At 45.8% G+C, this 19,300-nt stretch overlaps 1 protein-coding gene and 2 non-coding genes across 3 annotated transcripts in view; 2 read left to right on the forward strand and 1 right to left on the reverse strand.

Annotated features, from left to right (window-relative positions):
* The first annotated feature begins 2,652 nt into the window (after nt 1-2,652).
* Nucleotides 2,653-2,724, forward strand: TRNAC-GCA. The gene has a single exon. It is a non-coding gene; the product is annotated as a tRNA-Cys (tRNA).
* Nucleotides 2,725-6,858: 4,134 nt separating this feature from the next.
* TRNAC-GCA lies at nt 6,859-6,930 on the reverse strand. Its single transcript has one exon. It is a non-coding gene; the product is annotated as a tRNA-Cys (tRNA).
* A 429-nt stretch (nt 6,931-7,359) lies between these two features.
* LASP1 (LIM and SH3 protein 1) overlaps nt 7,360-19,300 on the forward strand; it is a 59,524-nt gene continuing 47,583 nt past the window's right edge. The window contains exons 1-2 of the mRNA XM_031966167.1: nt 7,360-7,642; nt 17,525-17,619. Of these exons, the coding sequence (XP_031822027.1) occupies nt 7,574-7,642; nt 17,525-17,619 (164 nt within the window). The 5' untranslated portion in view covers nt 7,360-7,573. The remainder of the gene's footprint in view (nt 7,643-17,524; nt 17,620-19,300) is intronic.

A 19,300-nucleotide genomic window follows, 5' to 3' on the forward strand; every position in this document is an offset into this window, starting at 1 on the left:
TTTTCAAGCTTTTTTTTTTTTTTTTTGGTTGTTCTTGCCACTGAGTTTGTTATAGATAGCGTGCATTTTGTTTTTCTTGTCCTGCTTACTTTGCAAAATCTAGTTTTTAGTGGGGGATGGTATTGAAGAATTGGAATCTGCCCCTGACCAATAGGTCAAATGGAAAGCAAAGACGGGGGTGGAGGGTGGGCACCTTCTTCTTACTGCTGGACCTCCATTGTTGCTCTCTTTATGTGGAGGAAGTTCTTCGTTTCTAATCTCCACTTTACTGGCTTGTACATTGTATTTCATTTCCCTTAGGTGTTAAGGCAGCTGGGAAGTTCTTTGAGTCTAAATTCAATTCTACTGCTTTAATTTATTTAATTTCCAAGAATGGTGAAAATCCAAGAACGGAACTTTCCCTGAGAAAAACTTTAAAATGGTAGTCCTGACCCTGGTTCATTGGCATTGTCAGTTTTCATTACTTAGCATGACTTCAAGCTAGAGAGTATTGGAAAATTTCATCTAGCTCACCATCTTTAACTGCATCCTCCTTAATTACTGACAATCTTTTTCTTCATTTCATTGAATCCCTCTTACTCACAATAACAAAGCTTTAGCCCCATCCCTCCCCATCTTTCACTTTTGGCACAAGGCCTACAATTTTATTTTCCTGATATCCAAATAATCAGGTGTTGTAGCTTCATTTCTACTTGCAAATCTTTCTCTCTCTATATAAATCTTTTTTATCTCAGAGGAAGACGTGTCCTTTATAAGTCTGGTGATCTTATTCCTCCCTCCTCCCTTAGTTATCTCCTCTGTGTCTGTGTCTGGGTCAGTGTCTCTCTTTCCTAATCGCCTCCCTCCAGCCCTTCAGTAAAGGAGGAGGTTGAAGATTGGACTAGATGGTCAAATCCAAATCTCTTCTCCTGTGATTGCCAGTTTTTCCCTCTTCACCTTAGCTTCAGATATGTACAAGTCTCTAGAATTTTGATAATTATTTCTTTGCTGCTTATTCTTTTCTTATCCCCTCCATTTTAGTACAACTGTTCTCCCAAAGTTTACTAAAAATTCATAAAAACCAACATTCTTCCCAATTTCTGTTCCTTTACAATATCTGATCCCTTCTTGAAACTAATTTCTCTTCCCTTCTGGTTCCCTGGCTACATTGCTTTTGTCTGTACAAAATATTGTTAATTCAATGTAGTTAAAAGTATCCATTTTACTTCCTATGAAGTAAAAGTATCTATTGATCATAAATTTTTCCATCATCCATAGATCTGACAGAATTTTTCCCCTTGCTCCTCTAATTTGCTTATGTTATCACCTTTTATGTCTAACTGTATTCATTTCGAGCTGATCTTGGTATATGGTGTGAGATGTTCTTGCCAGATTACTTTCTGTTTTTTTCCAGCAGTTTTTGTTCAAAAGTAAGTTCTTGCCATCAAGGTTTAAATCTTTAATCAAATATTAGATTATTATGACCATTTATTAATGTATTACATAGCTAATCTATTCTACTGATCACCACTTTCTTATCTTCTATCAGATATGTTTTGATGATGACCACTTTATAGTGTAATTTGAAATCTGGTAGTATTAGACTTCCTTCAATTTTGATTTTCTTTGTTCTTCCAGATGATTTTTGTTATTATTTTTTCTTGCTCTATAAAATAATTCATTCTTTGGTAGTTTGATCACAGCACTTTGTACACTGTAAGCAAGTAATAAAGGCTCATCCATTCATCCCTCCCTCCGTCCTTCCCTTCCTCCTTCCCTCTTTCCTTCCTTCCCTCTCTCCCTCCCTCCTTCCCTGCTTCCCTCTCTTTCTTTCTCCTTTCCCTCCTTCCCTCCCTCTTCTCTAGCTCAGTTTGATGTCTCCATTCTCTAGTAATTATTACCTGTATTACTAGTTATCTGTTTCTCTGAATTGGTTCACATTCTCTATATTATTCTTCCTTTTGGATTAAATGGTCCCAGTACATAATAAGTGAATAGCTGACTGAGTTGCACAAAGCCTTTCCCTTACTTGCTATGTAACCACAGTATAAAATTTTTTTTGTCTCAGACTGAGAAGTAATTCAAGTCTTTTCTCTCTCTTTTGGTTTAAGTCACTGTATTTGTTGCTTCTTAAAAAGAAAGAGACACTGCATGAAGTTTGGTGATCTGTAGTTCTTTAAGACTTGATGGCCTGTCTTAATGTTTTCATCTGCAAAATAGGCAAAAAGCCACTATATATTGAATAGGATTATTTTGCTCCGAACTTCAGATTTTGTTTTCTTCGGCAGACATGGGGAGAAACAGCATCTGTCTAGTCCTGGTTTATTTTCCTAGTGTCCAGAGGAAGAAAGATGGCTGGGTTCCAGAAGAGAAAACCAGAGAATCATAAGATACCTTATCTATTCTCTTTGCAATTTATGAAGCCTTCCTGATCTCAGATGCTCTCACAAGATCTTGTGAGTCGGACGGAACGGGGATTTTTATCTTTAATTTGCGCATATTGGAGATGAAACTGATATTTTAAAAAATCTGTGGGTTTAGGGTTGGAATTTTAGGTCTAGCGCATACATTAGGAAAACTAGTATTTGAAGGAAAATCTATCTGGACGGAGAGAACTTAGCACAAGGCTTTTTACAGCTGCAGGAAGGCGCTCGTGCGAGCTTTGCCAGCAGAGGGGGTATAGCTCAGTGGTAGAGCATTTGACTGCAGATCAAGAGGTCCCCGGTTCAAATCCGGGTGCCCCCTGCGAGTTCCCTTTTGCGTTTTCGTTGGCAGATTTCACATACTAAATCGGTTCTGGAAACGGAAAAACAACGCAAACCACAAAACCGACCGAGTGTGAATTCCGTGATCATTGAAACTGACCAAATGGTCGCCTAGGCCTGAGATAAGGCTGAGCGGGATTGGGAAACCCGGCATTCTACAAGTCTTCAAGGCCGTTGTTCCAGTCCTGGTCCGGGCCCACCAGATTTCCCCTCCGTCCCCGGTGTTTCTCGGAATGTTCGGAGAAGGTGGGGCCAAAGTCGCGCAGACCGGATTCCTTGAATTACAGAATCAGAGCCACGTTCGCGTGGACCCGGACCTAAGTCACCGGGACAGGGGGAGGGGAGGGGATGCTTTGACAACTGTAGCAAATAGTCATAATAGTAATGATGAGTGCATTGTAGTTTTAAATTTTTCTTACACACCTCCCTCCTTCTTCGCCTAAACTAAGTATGTGGGGATGCTCTTCTGCTTTTCTAAGACACTGCACTTTATCTACATGGTGGCCTTTTGTAGCCAGCACAAATAAATAAAAATATGTGCGTGTGTGTATACAATATATGCTTATTATATGTGTAATGGAAATCTATTTTATAAAATGGCATAAGCATATCAGAGTTTTATGCAGATAAATCCTGTTTCAAAGCCACAGATTTATTAATCTATGTATATAAAACTATAATATGAAAATGTGTGTGATGTGACTAAGAAACATTACATTGAATTCCCATTTTTTGATTTCCTTCACAAGCTAATTGTACAATATTTCAGAGTCTGATTCTTTTTGTACAGCAAATAACGGTTTGGTCATGTATACTTATTGTGTATCTAAGTTATATTTTAATGTATTTAACATCTACTGGTCATCCTGCCATCTGGGGGAGGGGGTGGGGGGGTAAGAGGTGAAAAATTGGAACAAGAGGCTTGGCAATTGTTAACGCTGTAAAGTTACCCATGCATATATCCTGTAAATAAAGGCTATTAAATAATAATAAAAAAATTTAAAAAAAAAGAAAATGTGTGTGATGGGCAGCTAGGTAGTGAAGTGGATAGAGTACTAGGCCTGAATCCAGCCTAAGACACTAGCTGTTGACCCTGGGTAAGTCACTTAAGCTGTTTGCCTCCCTTTCCTCACCTGTAAAATGAGAAGGAAATGGAAAACCACTTCAGTAACTTTGCCAAGAAAACCCCAAGGGGAATCGGGAAGAACTGGACACGACTAAAACGACAGAACAAAATTGTTTCCTCTATAGAATGTAAGCTCCTTGATCATTGTACATGGCAACAGAAAGATTATAAGATGATCAATTCTGATGGGTGTGGCTCTTCAACAATGAGACGATTCAGGCCAGTTCCAATGATCTTGTGATTAAGAGAGCCAAATACACCCAGAGAGAGGACTGTGGAAACTGAGTGTGTATTACAACATAGTATTTTCACTTCTTTTGTTGTTTGCTTGAATTTTATTTTTTTTTCTCATTTTTTTCCTTTATGATCTGATTTTCTTGTGCAGTAAGATAATTGTATAAATAGGCATGCCTATATTGTATTCACATATATTTTTTAACCATCTAGGGAAGCAGTTGGGGGGGAAAAGGGAGAGAAATTGGAAAACAAGATTTTGCAAGGGTTAATGGTGAAAATTTATCCTTGCATATGTTTTGAAAATAAAAAGCTTTAATTAAAAAAAAAAAAGAATAAGTTTCTTGAGGTCAGGAACTGTTCTTTGTCTTTGTATCAGACTAACACAATTTTATAATATACATTAATTGTTGTAACCTAGCTTATTTTTCCTTTAGTCTTTATTGAAATCAGAAGAGTTAGAGGAAAAGGCACATAATATTGATTAACTCTGGGTCCTTCCCATACTTCTGTGAACTTGGCTTTGGGAAAAGACCAGGCAAGACAGGGAGAAGGGAAACATACTTCGGTTCCAGGTAAAGTAATTCTGCAATTCTCAAACCTCACCAGGAATACTATCAAGGGAGTAGGTAAAGAGCAACACCTCTTAAGGGATGGAGATCAGAGGAACAATTTCTGCGTCCTAAATGATGAGGTCATGAGTTTATGTGCTTTGGAGAATTGGGGGAGTAGAAAGCAAAAGCACGTGGACGAATTATGAATGAGTTTTTACAAGGTAATTAGCCACTCTTGATTTTCAATTTCAGAAGTCAGTCCCTATGGTTCTGCTGGATATATTGGTTCTCCTTATAGGGTAGAGAGGGTGTTTTTCCTAATAGAATGGGAGGGTATTTGAAGGAACTTCATTTTTTTCCCCGACGTTTGGGTGGAAAGTGATGAGAATGGAAAGAATGCAGCTTCACATTCCCATGGGTAGGGTGAGAGATGACAGTCTTGCTCTGGATTTAAAATAACGCGGTTGACCTCTAACCTAGGAAACATGCGCTACTCCTTCCCTTATTTTTTCCCTTTTTTGGGGGTAAAAAGAGTAGTCAGAGAAAGAATAATGATTACTGAGAATCTAGGTTTTATCGCTTCCCTCTCCACTTGTGTTTCCTCTGGATAAAAATTATAACCATATAAGCAGTCAATTGCCATCCCAGCAGTAGGTGGTAGTGATGAGATTAAAAAACAGTTTAATATTTTAATGAGTTTGCATTTGATTTATCTGAAATTTTAAATGAAATAATTACAACATAGTAACAATAAATGCTTTGTGTCTGCATGATATTTTTTACTTTTCCTAGGCTGTTAAATTTAACGCGAGCTCTTTTCTTTCTCATCTCCATCTCCTAGCTTCCTTCAAAAGTGTCAGCTAAAATCCCATCTTCTACCTTTCCCAGTTTTTCTTAATGGTAGATAGACATGGTCCTCTTCAAGAATGGAGGACAAATGTAGCCTTTCTCCTGAGGTGATTTCCAATCTATACCATTTATATCGTTTTGCAGGTTTTCAGATTGTCTCACAATTAGAATATAAGCTCCTTATGGGTGAAGGCTTTTTCTCTCCCTCCCTCTCTTCCTCCTTCCCTCCCTCCCTTCCTCTTTTCTTTCTTTCTTTCTTTCTTTCTTTCTTTCTTTCTTTCTTTCTTTCTTTCTTTCTTTCTTTCTTTCTTTCTTTCTTTCTTTCTTTCTCTCTTTTTCTTTCTTTCTTTCTTTTTCTCTCTCTCTTTCTTTCTTTCTCTCTTTCTCTTTCCTTCTTTCTTTCTTTCTTTCTTTCTTCCTTCCTTCCTTCCTTCCTTCCTTCCTTCCTTCCTTCCTCCCTTTCTTTCCCTTTCTTTCTTTCTTTCTCTCTCCTTCTTTCTTTCTTTCTTTCTCTCTTTTTCTCTTTCTTTCTTTCTCTCTTTCTCTTTCCTTCTTTCTTTCTTTCTTTCTTTCTTTCTTTCTTTCTTTCTTTCTTTCTTTCTTTCTTTCTTTCTTTCTTTCTTTCTTTCTTTCTTTCTTTCTTTCTCTCTTTCTCTTTCCTTCTTTCTTTCTTTCTTTCTCTCTCTTTCTTTCTTTCTCTCTTTCTCTTTCCTTCTTTCTCTCTTTCTTTTTCTTCCTTTCGTTCTTTCTTTCTTCCCTCTCTCCCTCCCTTCTTTCCTTCAGTGTTTAGCATTGTGACTAGCACACAGTAGGCATTTAATGAAGGTTGACTGACTAACTGGGAGCGAGTGAAACTTCAAACCGCCACTGTCTCCTCTTCTAAGGGAGGGACTAGGGAGAGAGAGACGGGTAGAGAGAATGGGAAGAAGTGGAAGGGGAACAGAGGTTTGTTCTTTCGGGGGATTTCGTGGAGAAGCGCGACCTGGTCTCCAGGCCATGGATAATCGGGAAAAACATGTTGGGTCCGCTCGTCCACCCACGCCTGACCTCTCCGTCTCCCACCCGGCCCTCGGAACGGAGGGCTTGCGGCAGATGTGCAAGGTAGCTCTGTAGTTCCCAAGCCTTTGAACTGGAGGGAGGGCAGGTCCATGCTTGATAACCGCCCTCTCCAGGAAGAAAGCCAAAGAGAATAATTTTTTCAGGAAGATTCACTCATCCACAATTATGGAAGCAATAAAAGCGTCCAGCGTTCTTTCCCTTTTCCTTCGAACCTGATGGCGTCATTTTAAGACCGGGTTCTTGAGGCCGGGTCCCACGTATAATAAATTCTATAGGAAAAGAAAATTACCGAAGGGGGCACCCGGATTTGAACCAGGGACCTCTTGATCTGCAGTCAAATGCTCTACCACTGAGCTATACCCCCAACGCTGCTCAGCACTTTGGAAGTAACCCCTTTCAGCCGTGAGAGACGGTCGTTGCTGCTCCCGCTACAGACCCCGTGGGGTGGGCGGGAGGGGAAAACCAGAAGTTCGCTTGAACCCTGCAGAAGAGGCTTTTCGGAGAGTTCTTGGAGGTTGGGGTCAAGTTCCTGACCCGGCAGAGGTCTGGGCCTCAGAAGGCGCAAGGTGCAGCTGCCGTTGGGTAGAGCAGCTGCCGGAGGGGCGTGACAGGGAGAGGCCCCCTCCCCCGAAGCACACCCCAGTTTATGGGGGGCGGAGTCCCTGGGGTCGCCGCCCCGCCCCCTTCGGCCCGTCTCCCCCCTCCTCCTGGGCTCGCCCCCGCGCTCCCCGTAAGCGCGCCTCGCGGGCGCGCCTCGCTCGCTCCCGGGCCCCTCTCGGAGCGCGTCCCCGGGTCGGCGGCGGCGGCCGCGCGCTCCCCGCCCCGGTGCAGCCCCTCCTCCCGGCCGTGTTTATTAGGGGAAGCAGGGCGGAGGCGGAGGCCAGTTCCCCAGCTCCAGCCGCCGCCGCCGCCGCGACACCCAGCTCGCCCGGGGAGGGAGGGAAGGGAAGGAAGGAGAGCCCCGGACTCGCGAGCTCGGGCGCCCCCGGCCCGCCCCGCACGCCGCCATGAACCCCAATTGCGCCCGGTGCGGCAAGATCGTGTACCCCACGGAGAAGGTGAACTGTTTGGACAAGGTGAGCTAGCCGCCGCCGCCGGGCCGCCCCCCGGGCTGCATCCCGGCCGGCCGGGCGGGGCTCCGAGGGCAGGACTGCCCGAGCCCGGCCGCCGCGCGCAGCCTCCTCTGCGGTCCTGGGCCGGCCCGGACAGTTGTGGGGAGCGGGATCTCCGTGGGGAAGGGCCCCGGGCTGCCCGGGGGCGCCCCGTGCTCCAGGGGTGGGGATCCGGGGCTGGGGCCGGACACTTCTGTTCGTGGGGTCTCTTTGGGGGGCGTTCGTGCCTGTCCGGGGGCCGCTCCGGGAGGCGCGCGGGCTTGGGGCGGAGGAGAGGCTCCAGCTGCTGAAGGGAGGGGTGGGGGAAGCAGGCTGCAGGACTTTCGGGGGGTCAGGCTTGAACCCCTCATCCCCGGGCCCCCCCCCCGGGCCCCGGGAAGGAGCCGCTCCCTCTACCGCGCTGAGCGCCAAGTAGGCGGAAGCGCCGGACTGGGGGGAGGGGGGCGGGGCAGAGACCGGGGGGCTCCGTGACACTGCCCCTTCTGGGTGTCCGACCCTCTCCCCAATTTCCAGGCTGTAACTGGGGCCAGCGACGGGGACTGAGAGCACAGGGATGGCTTCCCCCAGTGTGTGTTTGTGGGCATAAGAGGGGGTCCCTAGCTAAGAGCCCCCTCTCAGGAGAGGCGGACTGAAGCCCCCCGCGCCCCCCCCCCCGGGTTCGGAACTCGCTCCCCTCGACTCCCTCTCGCCCCCCGAGGGCTGAAGCCCTCCAACTAGGTGCAGCCCGCAGCCAGGGACTGGCGCGAGGCCTTTTGGATGCCCAGTTGGAGTAGATGGGGACGAGAACGGGGTGGGGGGCGGCTGTCCTCAGGTGGGGTCAGGGAGCTCGGCTGTAGAACAAAGAGTGAACTGATGGTTCGGGAGGCGGCGGGCGCGGAGGGAGTCCGAGGGAAACCCGAGAAATCGGGGAGAACGGTGCTGGGAGAGGAGGGGGCCTTTTGGAAATTCCTTCCCAGGGGGTGGCCTTCAGGAAATCTCCCCTCCCCCAACACCTTAACTTGCTCATCTGATTCCCATCAGTCTCTTTGGGGGCTCGGGTGGGGAGCGGGAATGGCTGTTCCCAGGTCTGGGTCCTCCTCGCTCTTCTGCGAGTTGTGTTTAGGAAATGCTGCACGTCCCCACACTTCCCTTTCCTCCCTCCAGGTAGTTCCCCCGGAGCCACGTCCACCTGACGACCTTGGGCATGTGCCTTTGTCCTAGTCTCTTACCTCGGGTTCCTATCTCTTCCTCCTCCCCTCCTCTCCCTTTTTCCGGCCTCGCTGCTCCGTGCTTCTCGTTTTCGCCCCAGAACTGTTCTTTGGGGGACTGGGGGAGGGGAGGGGCGGCCGGGTTGGGCTGGGATTTCCAGGCCAAGTTTGTTCCGGGACTTTGGCAGATTTCTCTTTTGGAAGGGCAGGGAGAGCTCGTTGGACACTTTGTTTCTTCCCCTTTCCCTCCGCCCCCTTCCTGCTCCGACTTCCTTGCTGTCCCTTTGGTCCCTGAGTCAGAGGGTGAGGGGGTGAAGTTCTCCATTCCGCCAGAACTTGCCCTTGGAGCTCTGGGGGCTGGCGTCCCTGCCAGGGGCTGTGGGAAGCTGCCGGGGGAAAGTGGGGTTAAGGGAGAGGTCTGCTTCTGTACCCTGGTGAGGGGCTGTCTCACGGTTAGCTCGGACCCCTGAGGGGAGAAACCTAATGGGAATTGAGATCCACTGTACCCTCCTCACCTGACATCTGGGGTGTGTGTCCAGTAGACTTTATAGGGGTTTCTCTCTGGCCCCTTCCTTCTGAGAAGGGGCGGCAGAAAGGAATGTAGGGAAAAGAACCCTACTTCTACATCAGGTGAGCTGGATTCTAATGCTACTGGACCTCGGACAAAGAACTGGAACCTTCCTGGGGCCTCAATTTTTTTTAATCTGTTAAATGAGGGAGTTGAACTAGCTGGCCAGTAGGCCTCTATAAGCTTGCTCCTTGTGTGTTGGAGTTAGAGAGTGTTTTGGGGAGGGAAGGCAGCAAGGCAGTGCCGGGTCATGTCTCTTGAGAAGATGTGCCCACTTAATCCAGCGCTGAGTCGCAAGGTGCTCTTGGTTCCCCGAGCCCAACTCGGCCAGTTTGGAGGAACTGAGAGAGCCCTTTTTGCTTAGTGAGTGGGAGGAAGGAAAAGTAAGGTCAGGAATAGAGAGTTCCAGAAGGTGCCCTGTGTTCCTCCTGGCTCATAGATTTGCCCTCTCCTGATGCTCCTTTTCCTGGGCTGGAAGAGGAAGTGTAGTGAACTTTAGTCTTGTCTTTGGGAAGACCCTGTATCTCTTCCTTATACCTCCTCCTCTCCCTTTCCCCTACGTGAAAGCACACAACCTCTATTACTGTCTCTTCCGGATCAAAGCTGGCAAAAAGACTATATCCCTTTGCCTCTCTGACCAAGGTGGACTTTGAAGAAAGCCAGAAGTTGAATGAATAGTTTAGAGGATCCTGGCTTCCCTAGTGGTCAAGCTATTTCCCCCTCCCTGCTCCAGAGTGGGTCCTTGAAAACAGCTGGACTTGAAAACTGGCATGGAATAAATAAATGCCTCCCTTCAAGCTGTGACACGGTGTATGTTTTAGTTCCTGCAACATAGGCTCTAACTTTCCATGTCTCCTGTTTGTAGAGAGAGGATGGGATGGCAGGAGTGGTCTAAAACTTTGTAGGTTCCCATTTGGGGCATGAGAGCTCATTTTTGGTTCTACCCTCCCGTATGGTGAAGGGTAACCCCTAGGAGTTTGCCTTGCACCTTTAAAAGGGAGTGAAAATTTTTTTCCCTTAGATATGAGGAAAGTAATTTAGTCTAGGAGCAGAGGAAGGAACAAGATGATCTCTAGAGAGGAATAATACTCCCTCTCTTATTTAGGATATAAGGAAGGAGGTTTGCCTTCCTCTGCCCTGTTTCCTTAATATATTTAAGAGAACTTCAAAGCTCTGGCCTAGTCCTCAGATTATAACCACGAGTGTGGCAGAGTTTTAATACCTGGTGTGGAAGGGACTTTGAACCTCCAATGTTCATTCCTTTTTTCTCTTCCATTCCCAGCTGGTTCTTTCTCAGATTCTCTACTTGACTTTGGGCTCAAATACTGTGAAAAACTTAAAAGAGAAAGGCATAGTTTCTTAAAAGCAAGAAGAATATGAAAAAGTAAAGGGAAGATTTCCCTCTCCCTCCTCAATTTTTCCACTAGAGTTTGGGACTCTTTATCTTTGAGACCATAGTTGGGAGGGAGTGGCTCAATAGAAAGAGCAAAAGTTGTTTTCGGGATGCCTCAAGGCTGAAGTCTGACTTTTCTAAGACCTAGAGTCACTTTAAATATCAGTCTCTTTCCTCCCCCTCCCCCCACTCCCCAAGTCCCTTCCCATTTTCTTTAGTGTAAACTGAGTTGAGTAGACCTTATTGTTTCCTGAGCCTAGACTGGGAAAAAGTACTGAGATCTGGGAGACTGAGACATTAATCATTCATTATAATAATCATTGTACTGGTTGGTTAACAAGGTCCATTTGGGTAGGCTCTTTTACCTAGGTTTTCCTTGAAAACTAAGCTAAATTGGTGACTTCTGAGATTGAATGCATACTCTAGACTCTGGAAGGGGAAGGAAAATTTGTTTCCCAGGGGCATGGGAAGGGGAGAGTCAGGCTTCATGCCCTAGTTGTGAGTCATTGCCTAGCCAATAGGTACTAGGTATGTGGAAAGGGGATTCCTCCATCTGGAAACTGAAGACCACAGAAGTCTTCTGGAGGAAGCCTTTCTCCCTCTTTAGTTCTTTAATTTAGTTCTTTTTTGATACGAACGGTGTTCATTCTGGAGGTGCTGATGTTAATGGGACTCAGAAGAGTTGTGGAGCCATTGTCAGAAGGGGAAAGAGGCATTTATAAATTGATTGCTCAGTGGCAGGCACGGTACTAGGCACTTAGAAATATCTCATTTGGTAACGCCAAAACGAGCTACACAGAAAGTCTTTGAGAAGCCTTGAAGCCTCCATGAGTGAGGCCCTGAGAAGGGAAGAGGTTGTGGAATGAAGGGCCCTGCTTGACCATTCATTTTAGTCTGAGTTCCTACCCATGAGAACCAGAAGGAAACAATGGATTCAATTTAAAGTAAGGAGGGATTTGTTGTATTCTTAGATGGACTTTGCCCCCTAAGAGTCACACGACTAAGTTCATGAAAGTCTGATACCCTTAAAGAGGGAAACTGCTTTCTGTAGAAGGCACTTGGGTAGTGTAGTGCCTGGAGGCCAGGGGAGATGGAGCTTTTTGTGGGCTCCCCTCTAGTTCCCTGCCTTAGGGTCATTCTTTGAACATACCCTGGGAGCACACTCTCTACTCCACTCACACTCCTCTCCAAAAATCTAAAACACGCCAACATCCAGGTGATGCTGATTTTTCTTCGTTCCATGTCTTCCTTTTTGGGGTTCTTTTTGGAGGTTTTGAGACCTGGATCTGCATCTCAGTCTGCTTTTAGCCCTATTCTAAGAAACCCCTTTAGCCAACTAGAACTGAGGACTCTTTACATTTTTCACATTCCCATATGGGAGGGGGAAGAATTAGACCAGAAACTTCAGCAACATCTTTTTGATTTCAGCCCCTTGCTCATCATCATTTTGTTAAAAATTGTTCTTAAACCTGGAAAGGGCTGAATAGTAACATCCTGGCTGTGGGAGACCCTGTCTTCCTTGTCACAAAGATGGGATGTCAGTGATTCTATCCCCAATCTGGTTTTTTCTTCCCTTATGTCTTACCCATTATTTTCCTTAGAAACATGCTTTTCTCAACTCCCGGGTACTCCAATTAGTGGCTGGACATCCTGAGGGGGAGGGAGGGCTAAGGTAGAAAGAACACCTGGGATGGGGGGGAGGGGGGAGTCCTGGTCCAAAAGTCCTAGGTCACTGGGTGTTTCTGTGTGTATGTGTGTGAGAAAGTGGGTCATGGTCTGGATTTTGGAGAATGTTTTTCCTGGCAGGCTTGTCTTTGGAGAGGAGGAGGGGCCCCAAGCAGGGGCATTGGCAAAGACCTTCTGACTGGGTGGTGTCGGAATCGGGGCACTGGGCCAATACCTCCCTCTAAGGGGGCTAGAGGGTGTGTGGGGGATATTGTGAAGGAAGAGGGTGATCCCTTTTCCAGGGGGCCAAGTTATAACCTGCCCGATTTTCTCTTTTTCTTCCTTTCTCCCTCCTTTCCCTCTCTCTTTTTTCTTTCTTCCTTCCTCTCTTTCTTTCTTTCTTATTTTTTTTCCTTTCTTTTTCTTGAGAAGGTAAAGATGATAGAGAATAATTTCAATTCTAGCATTTATTAAGCACCTAGCATAAAACTGGCTTTGTGCTAGTCCCTGGGGGAGACAAAAAAAAGAATGAAACCATTCCCTGACTTCCAGACACTTGTAGAATTTATGGCTTACAAAGTATTTTCTGCTTGGTTTTAGTGATGCAGAAATTGAATTGAAGTAGATAGAGATGAGACTCTAAGGTAATCAAGTCATTCAGTCCTTAAATTTTCACTATACTCTGTGCCAGGAGATAAAGATAAAAGCTAGCTCTCCCATTCTAATGAGGGAGATAACATAGAAATAACTAGATAAATGAGTGAACTTTTGTGGTTGGGAGTTAATCTCTGTAGAGAGAGGAAGGCTCTAGCTACCAGTCAGGTGGGGGAGGGGGGAGATCAGGAAAAGTTTCTTGTAGAAGGTGGTAGGACTTAGGTTAAATCTTTTTCTTTTTGGGGGGAGGGGGAGGGAAGCAGTGTCACACAGCTTGTAAGTATTAAATGTCAAAGCCAGGACATAGTAGTTTTGGGGGGGGGATTGTTGGGGTCACAGCTGTTAAAATCTGGGTCCTCTTGACTTCAAGAATGAAGCTTTATCTACTAGCTGCTTTCCTGGCTTTGGGAATCCATCCTAATTTCCTTGGCTTGACAAAGATGACTTGTGGTTATGGTGGTGACTCCAGCTAGAGCCAGCATCTTCAGTGCTCCCTTATCCCTCTGGGCTTTTAGGAGACTAGGGGCATCTGGAGAGATTCCTTTAGATCTCAGAGTCTTCTTTGGGAGTCTCCCTATTAAAATACAAATACCTCTGGGTACTGAGGGGCGTTTCCATTTACTTTCAGGGTATTAGTTGATTGCTCTCTTGAGAATAGTTCTGGAAGAAGGGGAGCTGTCAGATCCAGAGCTGGCAAACTGAAGATTTGGCTTTAGGCCCACTTTGGCTTCTGGTAGCAGCCCCTCTTTAGCTAGAATTCTCCCCCATCCGAGTCCCAGGGAAGAAGGGCCACAAAATAAATGTGAGGATGCTGTTTTAGTCCAACCTCCTAATTTAGTTCAACCTTTTAATTTTATTTAGGAAGAAACTGAAACTCAAAGCAAGGCATTTAAAAGGCCTAGCTCTCCTGAATCCCAATGGAAGGGGGGGGAAGGGGAAAGACCTTACTTGCCTGAGGGCCAGGAGCCCAAAGGTCAGTCCCTGTGGAGGCCCCTCTGTTGGCAGTAAACTAGGGAAAGCTATTGCTGGGATTTACATCTCTTTTGTATCTGGTTTGACTCTCTCCCCAGCCAGGAATTTCAACTCAGTTACATTGTTCCAGCCTCTGCATTTCTGGACTGTCTCCCCAACAGTCCTTCCCCGGTTTTTCCATCTCTCACTCTTGTCCTTGCTGTCCCTGATCCAGATCCCCACAATAGATGTGGGAACCAGGGCTGGGTGAGATGGACGCAGTAGACTGATTGAAAAGAGATGAGAGGGAGGAGGGAACGAGATAGGGCTGTAAGTGGGAGGACGTTTGCTACTCCTGTAGTATGTCAGCAGACAAAGTGGGTCTGAGATCCCCTCAGTCCAACTCTTATGTTCGGATGAAGCACTGAGACTCCAGAAAAATGAGCTGCTGAGGCTTGCTATCTTCAGTGTGCCTTCTCCTGAGATTATTTCCAGTTCGTCCTATATCTTGGATGTACTACCTTATGGTTATATCCACTTCCCCACCCCCATCAGATTATGACTTTCTTGAGAGCCCTTTTTTTGTATCTCTAGCTCTTGGCCCATTTTTGTGATCAGAGAAGCCCATAGGGCTTTCTTGCCAAAGATACCAGAGTGGTTTGCCATTTCTTTCTTCAGTGCTTTAAAGCAAATAGGTTAAGTGAGTTGCTAACTTAACCTAGTGTCTGAGGCCAGATTTGAACTTGGGGGAGATGAGCCTTCCAGACTTCAGGCATGGTCCTCTTTATCTACGGGGCCCCTGTTTGGCACATAGTAGGTGATGTGGGTATGGTCCCTTTAAGATTCCTTTCTTTCTGATTCCCAAGCCCTCCTAGTTAAGTAATTATCTGTCTAGGACCTTTTGATTCACAAATCCTGGTCCCTTTGAATTCCAATAGAAGATCCCGGCCTGTCCCAGCTCCACCGGGATCTGAGCCAACTTGGGGTTACACCCACAGGCCCCTCCAGCTGAATCTTCATTATAAAAGGGGCCAAGCTGGGACCCCCTCTGTCCACTCGGGGAACCCTGTTTCCGTTGCTACCTTCGCCTATTTCCGGTGCTACCTTCGCCTATTTCTTTAACTATACTTTAATCTTACTTCCAAACCCCATACTAAACCTCTTTTATCAATCTAGCTTTTCGGCCCAATAAATGCTTTTATTGGGGATTCGCGCTGCTACTAGACCTCATTTAACTCCATATCCTTGCGCTGAATCCAAAAGGGTTGCAGGGGAACTCTATTTGACTCCCTGTACCCCAAACCTGCCCCTAGACCTCAACCCTAATTTCATTTAGGTACCCCATATCTATCCCTCATCATTGGTACTCAATGAGGGCAGTTAGAGGGTATACTGTATAGAGTGCCAGGCCCTCTTCTGGGCCTACTTGGAACATAGTAGGTGCTTAATAAAAGCAGGGAGCATAGTATATAGAGTGCCAAGACTAGAGTCAAGAACACCCATCTTCCTAAATTCAAATGTGACCTTAGACATTTACTAGGCTGGGTATGTCACTTAATTTTGCCTTAGTGTTGTCATCTGTGAAATGAGATGAAAAAGGAAATGGCAAACGACTCCAGTGACTTTGTTAAGAAAATCCCTGATGGCAGCAGGAAGAGCAGGATATAACTAAACAAAGGTGTTTAATAAGTGTTTGTAGACTTTGCTGGGATCCAGGGTTGTTTTGTCCATATCCTACTGAAGTCCTGCTCCTGAGCTCCCACCCTGCCTGCCCTCACCTATATGCTCTCCCGAGAGAGAATCCCCTTAGTAAAACTGACTGGCACTGAGGACTTTTTCCTGCCAGGAACTTGGACTTTGTGACCTGGACCAGAAGATAGGGCTCTCTTGACAGGGCTGTTCACTGCTTTCCCTTTTTGAGTCTGATCCAAGAGAAAGAAGCTGCCCCTTCCTCCCTAGCAGTTGCTTCTTAGCAACTGAGCCTTTAGCTTTGCATAAACAATTAGTACTGGAAGGGCTGGTGGCACTTGGACAGGCTGGGGGTGGGGAGCTACTGATGGGGCATTGCTCTCTCCTACAGGGGGCCAGTCTTGCTGGGAAGTATCTAGCCTTAGACAACCATTTGAAAATGGTACTTTGTCCTCCCTTCTCCCCACACTGTCCCCTTGATACTCAGGCACTTATTTTGTGCTCTGACTTGTAGGAGGCAGGAGACCAAGCAGTGCCATTCCCTAATTAAGTGAGCCTTGGTCCTGCTGTTAGATCTCACTGAACCTCTTCAAGGTTGTTGTTCAGTCATTTCTGTCATGGCTGATTCTGTGATCCCGTTTGGGGTTTTCTTGGCAAAGATACTCCAGAGATTTGCCATTTCCTTCTCCAGGTCATTTTAGAAATGAAGAAACTGAGGCAGGCAGGGTTAAGCGACTTGTCACACTGCTAATAAGTATCCAAGGCTGAATTTGCACTCTAGACTTCCTTCTCTGAAACATTAGACCAGTAGGTCCCTTCCAGCTCCAACTTTCCTTAAAGATTCTGAGTAGAAGGGTACTTGAGACCCTCTTAGAGAGCTTCCCCTTTCCTTGGGGGCTGATCACCTAAGTCTGTTTTACCCTTCTTCTGCCTCCTGTTAGCTCCACTGGGTCAGTTTTTGTGAAGGCGTTTTGGCTCTTACTGGTAAATGTATAAATTGCTTTGGCTATATAAATGGGAGTGTGAATGTACTTGGCAGTGATCTTCTCCCTAATGTAGAATTCCCTGCTGTGCCTCCCCGCCTGCTCAGGTGTGGGAGACTGGGAAGATCACTACTGCCAGCTGCTTGTTTCCTGTCTGAAGGACTGATTTAGGACCGGGAGAAACCATTGAAAAGCCATCTAGTCCAGTGGTCTGGGAACGTGTTTTTTTAAATACCGTGATGTTTGTGTTGCAATATAATTTCTTTGTAGTCCTATATGTTTTATTTTATGCACTTCAAAAATTTATTCTGAAAGTTATTCTCTAAGGCTTCACCAGATTGCCAAAAGTCCCATGGCACAAAAAAACCTTAAGTTCTCTTAGATTTAATTCATTGCTTTTCATGTTGGCAGAGGAGGAAATGAAGCAGCTTGCCTGTGGTTTCACAGCAGAGACTGAACTTGAACCCAGGTCCCTCTGGCTATAAACCCAATGCTGTATGCTACTCTGCTGAGAGGAGACCCTGTGAAATGAAATATCCTCAGGCTTTTACCTGTTACTCTTTTCCCCAGAAAGCAACAAAAACCTATGCCAGTGGCTCATCTGTTCATTGTACTTGTTCCCACCCAGTGAATGAGAAGCAAGGTCTTTGTGCCCCTGACATTAGTTGTAATTTTTGGAGAAGGGAGAAGAGTACCTTCTCCTAGGGAGATATTCTGAACTTTGTTTCAGCCCGTCTTCTTTCTCCTTGCCCACAGTACTGGCACAAAGCATGCTTCCACTGTGAGACCTGCAAGATGACACTGAATATGAAGAACTACAAGGGCTATGAGAAGAAACCCTATTGCAATGCGTGAGTACAGGGCTCCAGGAAGTGGGGAGGGAGAGGGAAGGAAAAGGGCAGAAAAGAGGGGAGAGGGAGAGAAAAGGAGAAGGAAAGGAGAGAAAGAAAAGAGGGGGAGAGACAAGAAGGAAGAAAAGGAGGAAAAGAGGGAGGGGGAAAAGGGGAAAGAAAAGAAAGAAAAAACAGGAAAAGGAAAGAGGGAGGAAGGAAAAGAAGAGGGGAGAGAAGAAAATAAGTGAAAGAGGGAGGGAAGAATGAGAGAGACAGAAATGACATTTGGGCTATTTTATTGGAATATGTGTTTGAGTGCAGTCAGGTTGAGTGTTTGCAAGGGACATTTACCCTTTCCCTTTGGCTTGTTCCTTAGTTTCTTCTTATCTCCCCTTTCTTCCCTCTGATACACAGATTCCCTGTGGCCTGGAACATCATATGCAAACCTCCTCTATTTCAGAAAACTCCCTTCTCTATTGCTGCCCCTTTATCCTCCATATTAACAACAACCCCTTATCCCCAATCTCCTGTCTTCCTGGTAGTCTGTGTTTCTGCCCATCACCATTTCTCCCACTTAGCCCCTCATTTCAGTGGGGTGCTGGTGAACTGGACCCCCTCCCTCTCCCTGGAACCAGTGACTATTATGTCTCAGGAGAGAAGTCTGTGTTTGGGGAGGGCTGACAAGACAGACAGACAGAGAGAGATAGAGACAGAGAATGTTTTTCCTGTGGGTGTTTTTCCTTGGCTGTTGCTATTCAAGTCTTGTGTGGAGGAAGAGCCCTTTTCTATCCTCTCCCTTCTTCCTTCGCTTTTAGCTGACCTGTTATCATTGCAGTGCAGTAGAGAGAAGCTTGGGTTTGGAGGCTGAGGACCAGAAGTGTCTGTCATCTCTGAATCTGCCTCTCCATCATGTCACTTCCCATTTACCAGCTTTTTGGAAAAACAGGGATTTAGGAGGAGATGATCTCCAAGTGTATTTCCAGCTCAGACTTTCTGATGTGATCATTCTTCCTTCCATGACGAGGGCTGCTCATTCAGCAAACCCCAATACACACATGCATTTATACACATATACACGCATGTATTTGTACACATGGGTAGAGACAGGTGTGTGGGTGTGTGTACACAAACATGCATATGCACACACAGTAACTAGATATGGAGGTAAATCCCTATGATCTTTGCGGCTGGGGAGGCGGAGGCTACTGGATCTTTTGAATTCAGTTGGGAGAAAGCCAGTTCCATGTCCTCACTAAGTTCAGCACCTGTAAGGTGAGTCCCAAGGGATGGAAGGCCACTAGACTTTGGAGGGAGAACTAGCCCAGCTCAGAAAAATGGAGCAAGTTAAAGCTTCCATCTTCCTAAATCTTAGTAGCCAGATGTATTTCTTGCCTAGAGGAGATTGAAGAAAACAGGCTCAACATAAATATGGAATAAAAAAAAAAAAGTTGGGCTTTTTTCCCCTTAGTTGGGGATGAAGGGGTGCCCTGCTCTGCCTGTGCACACCATCCCCATTATTAACAAAGCAGTTATCTAGGGCAGAGGTATCAAATGTACCAGCTGCATGTAGTCTGCAACATTCCTGTGCCACAGAAACTAGATTAAAATGTAATTGGGAAATATGTTGCAAAAATCAATGAAGATACAATAAAACATAGATAATATTAATAGGTGGTTTTCTCAGTCAATATGTGCCCTG

The sequence above is a fragment of the Sarcophilus harrisii genome, chromosome 4, assembly GCF_902635505.1.
Source record: "Sarcophilus harrisii chromosome 4, mSarHar1.11, whole genome shotgun sequence".
Lineage (NCBI taxonomy): Eukaryota > Metazoa > Chordata > Mammalia > Dasyuromorphia > Dasyuridae > Sarcophilus > Sarcophilus harrisii.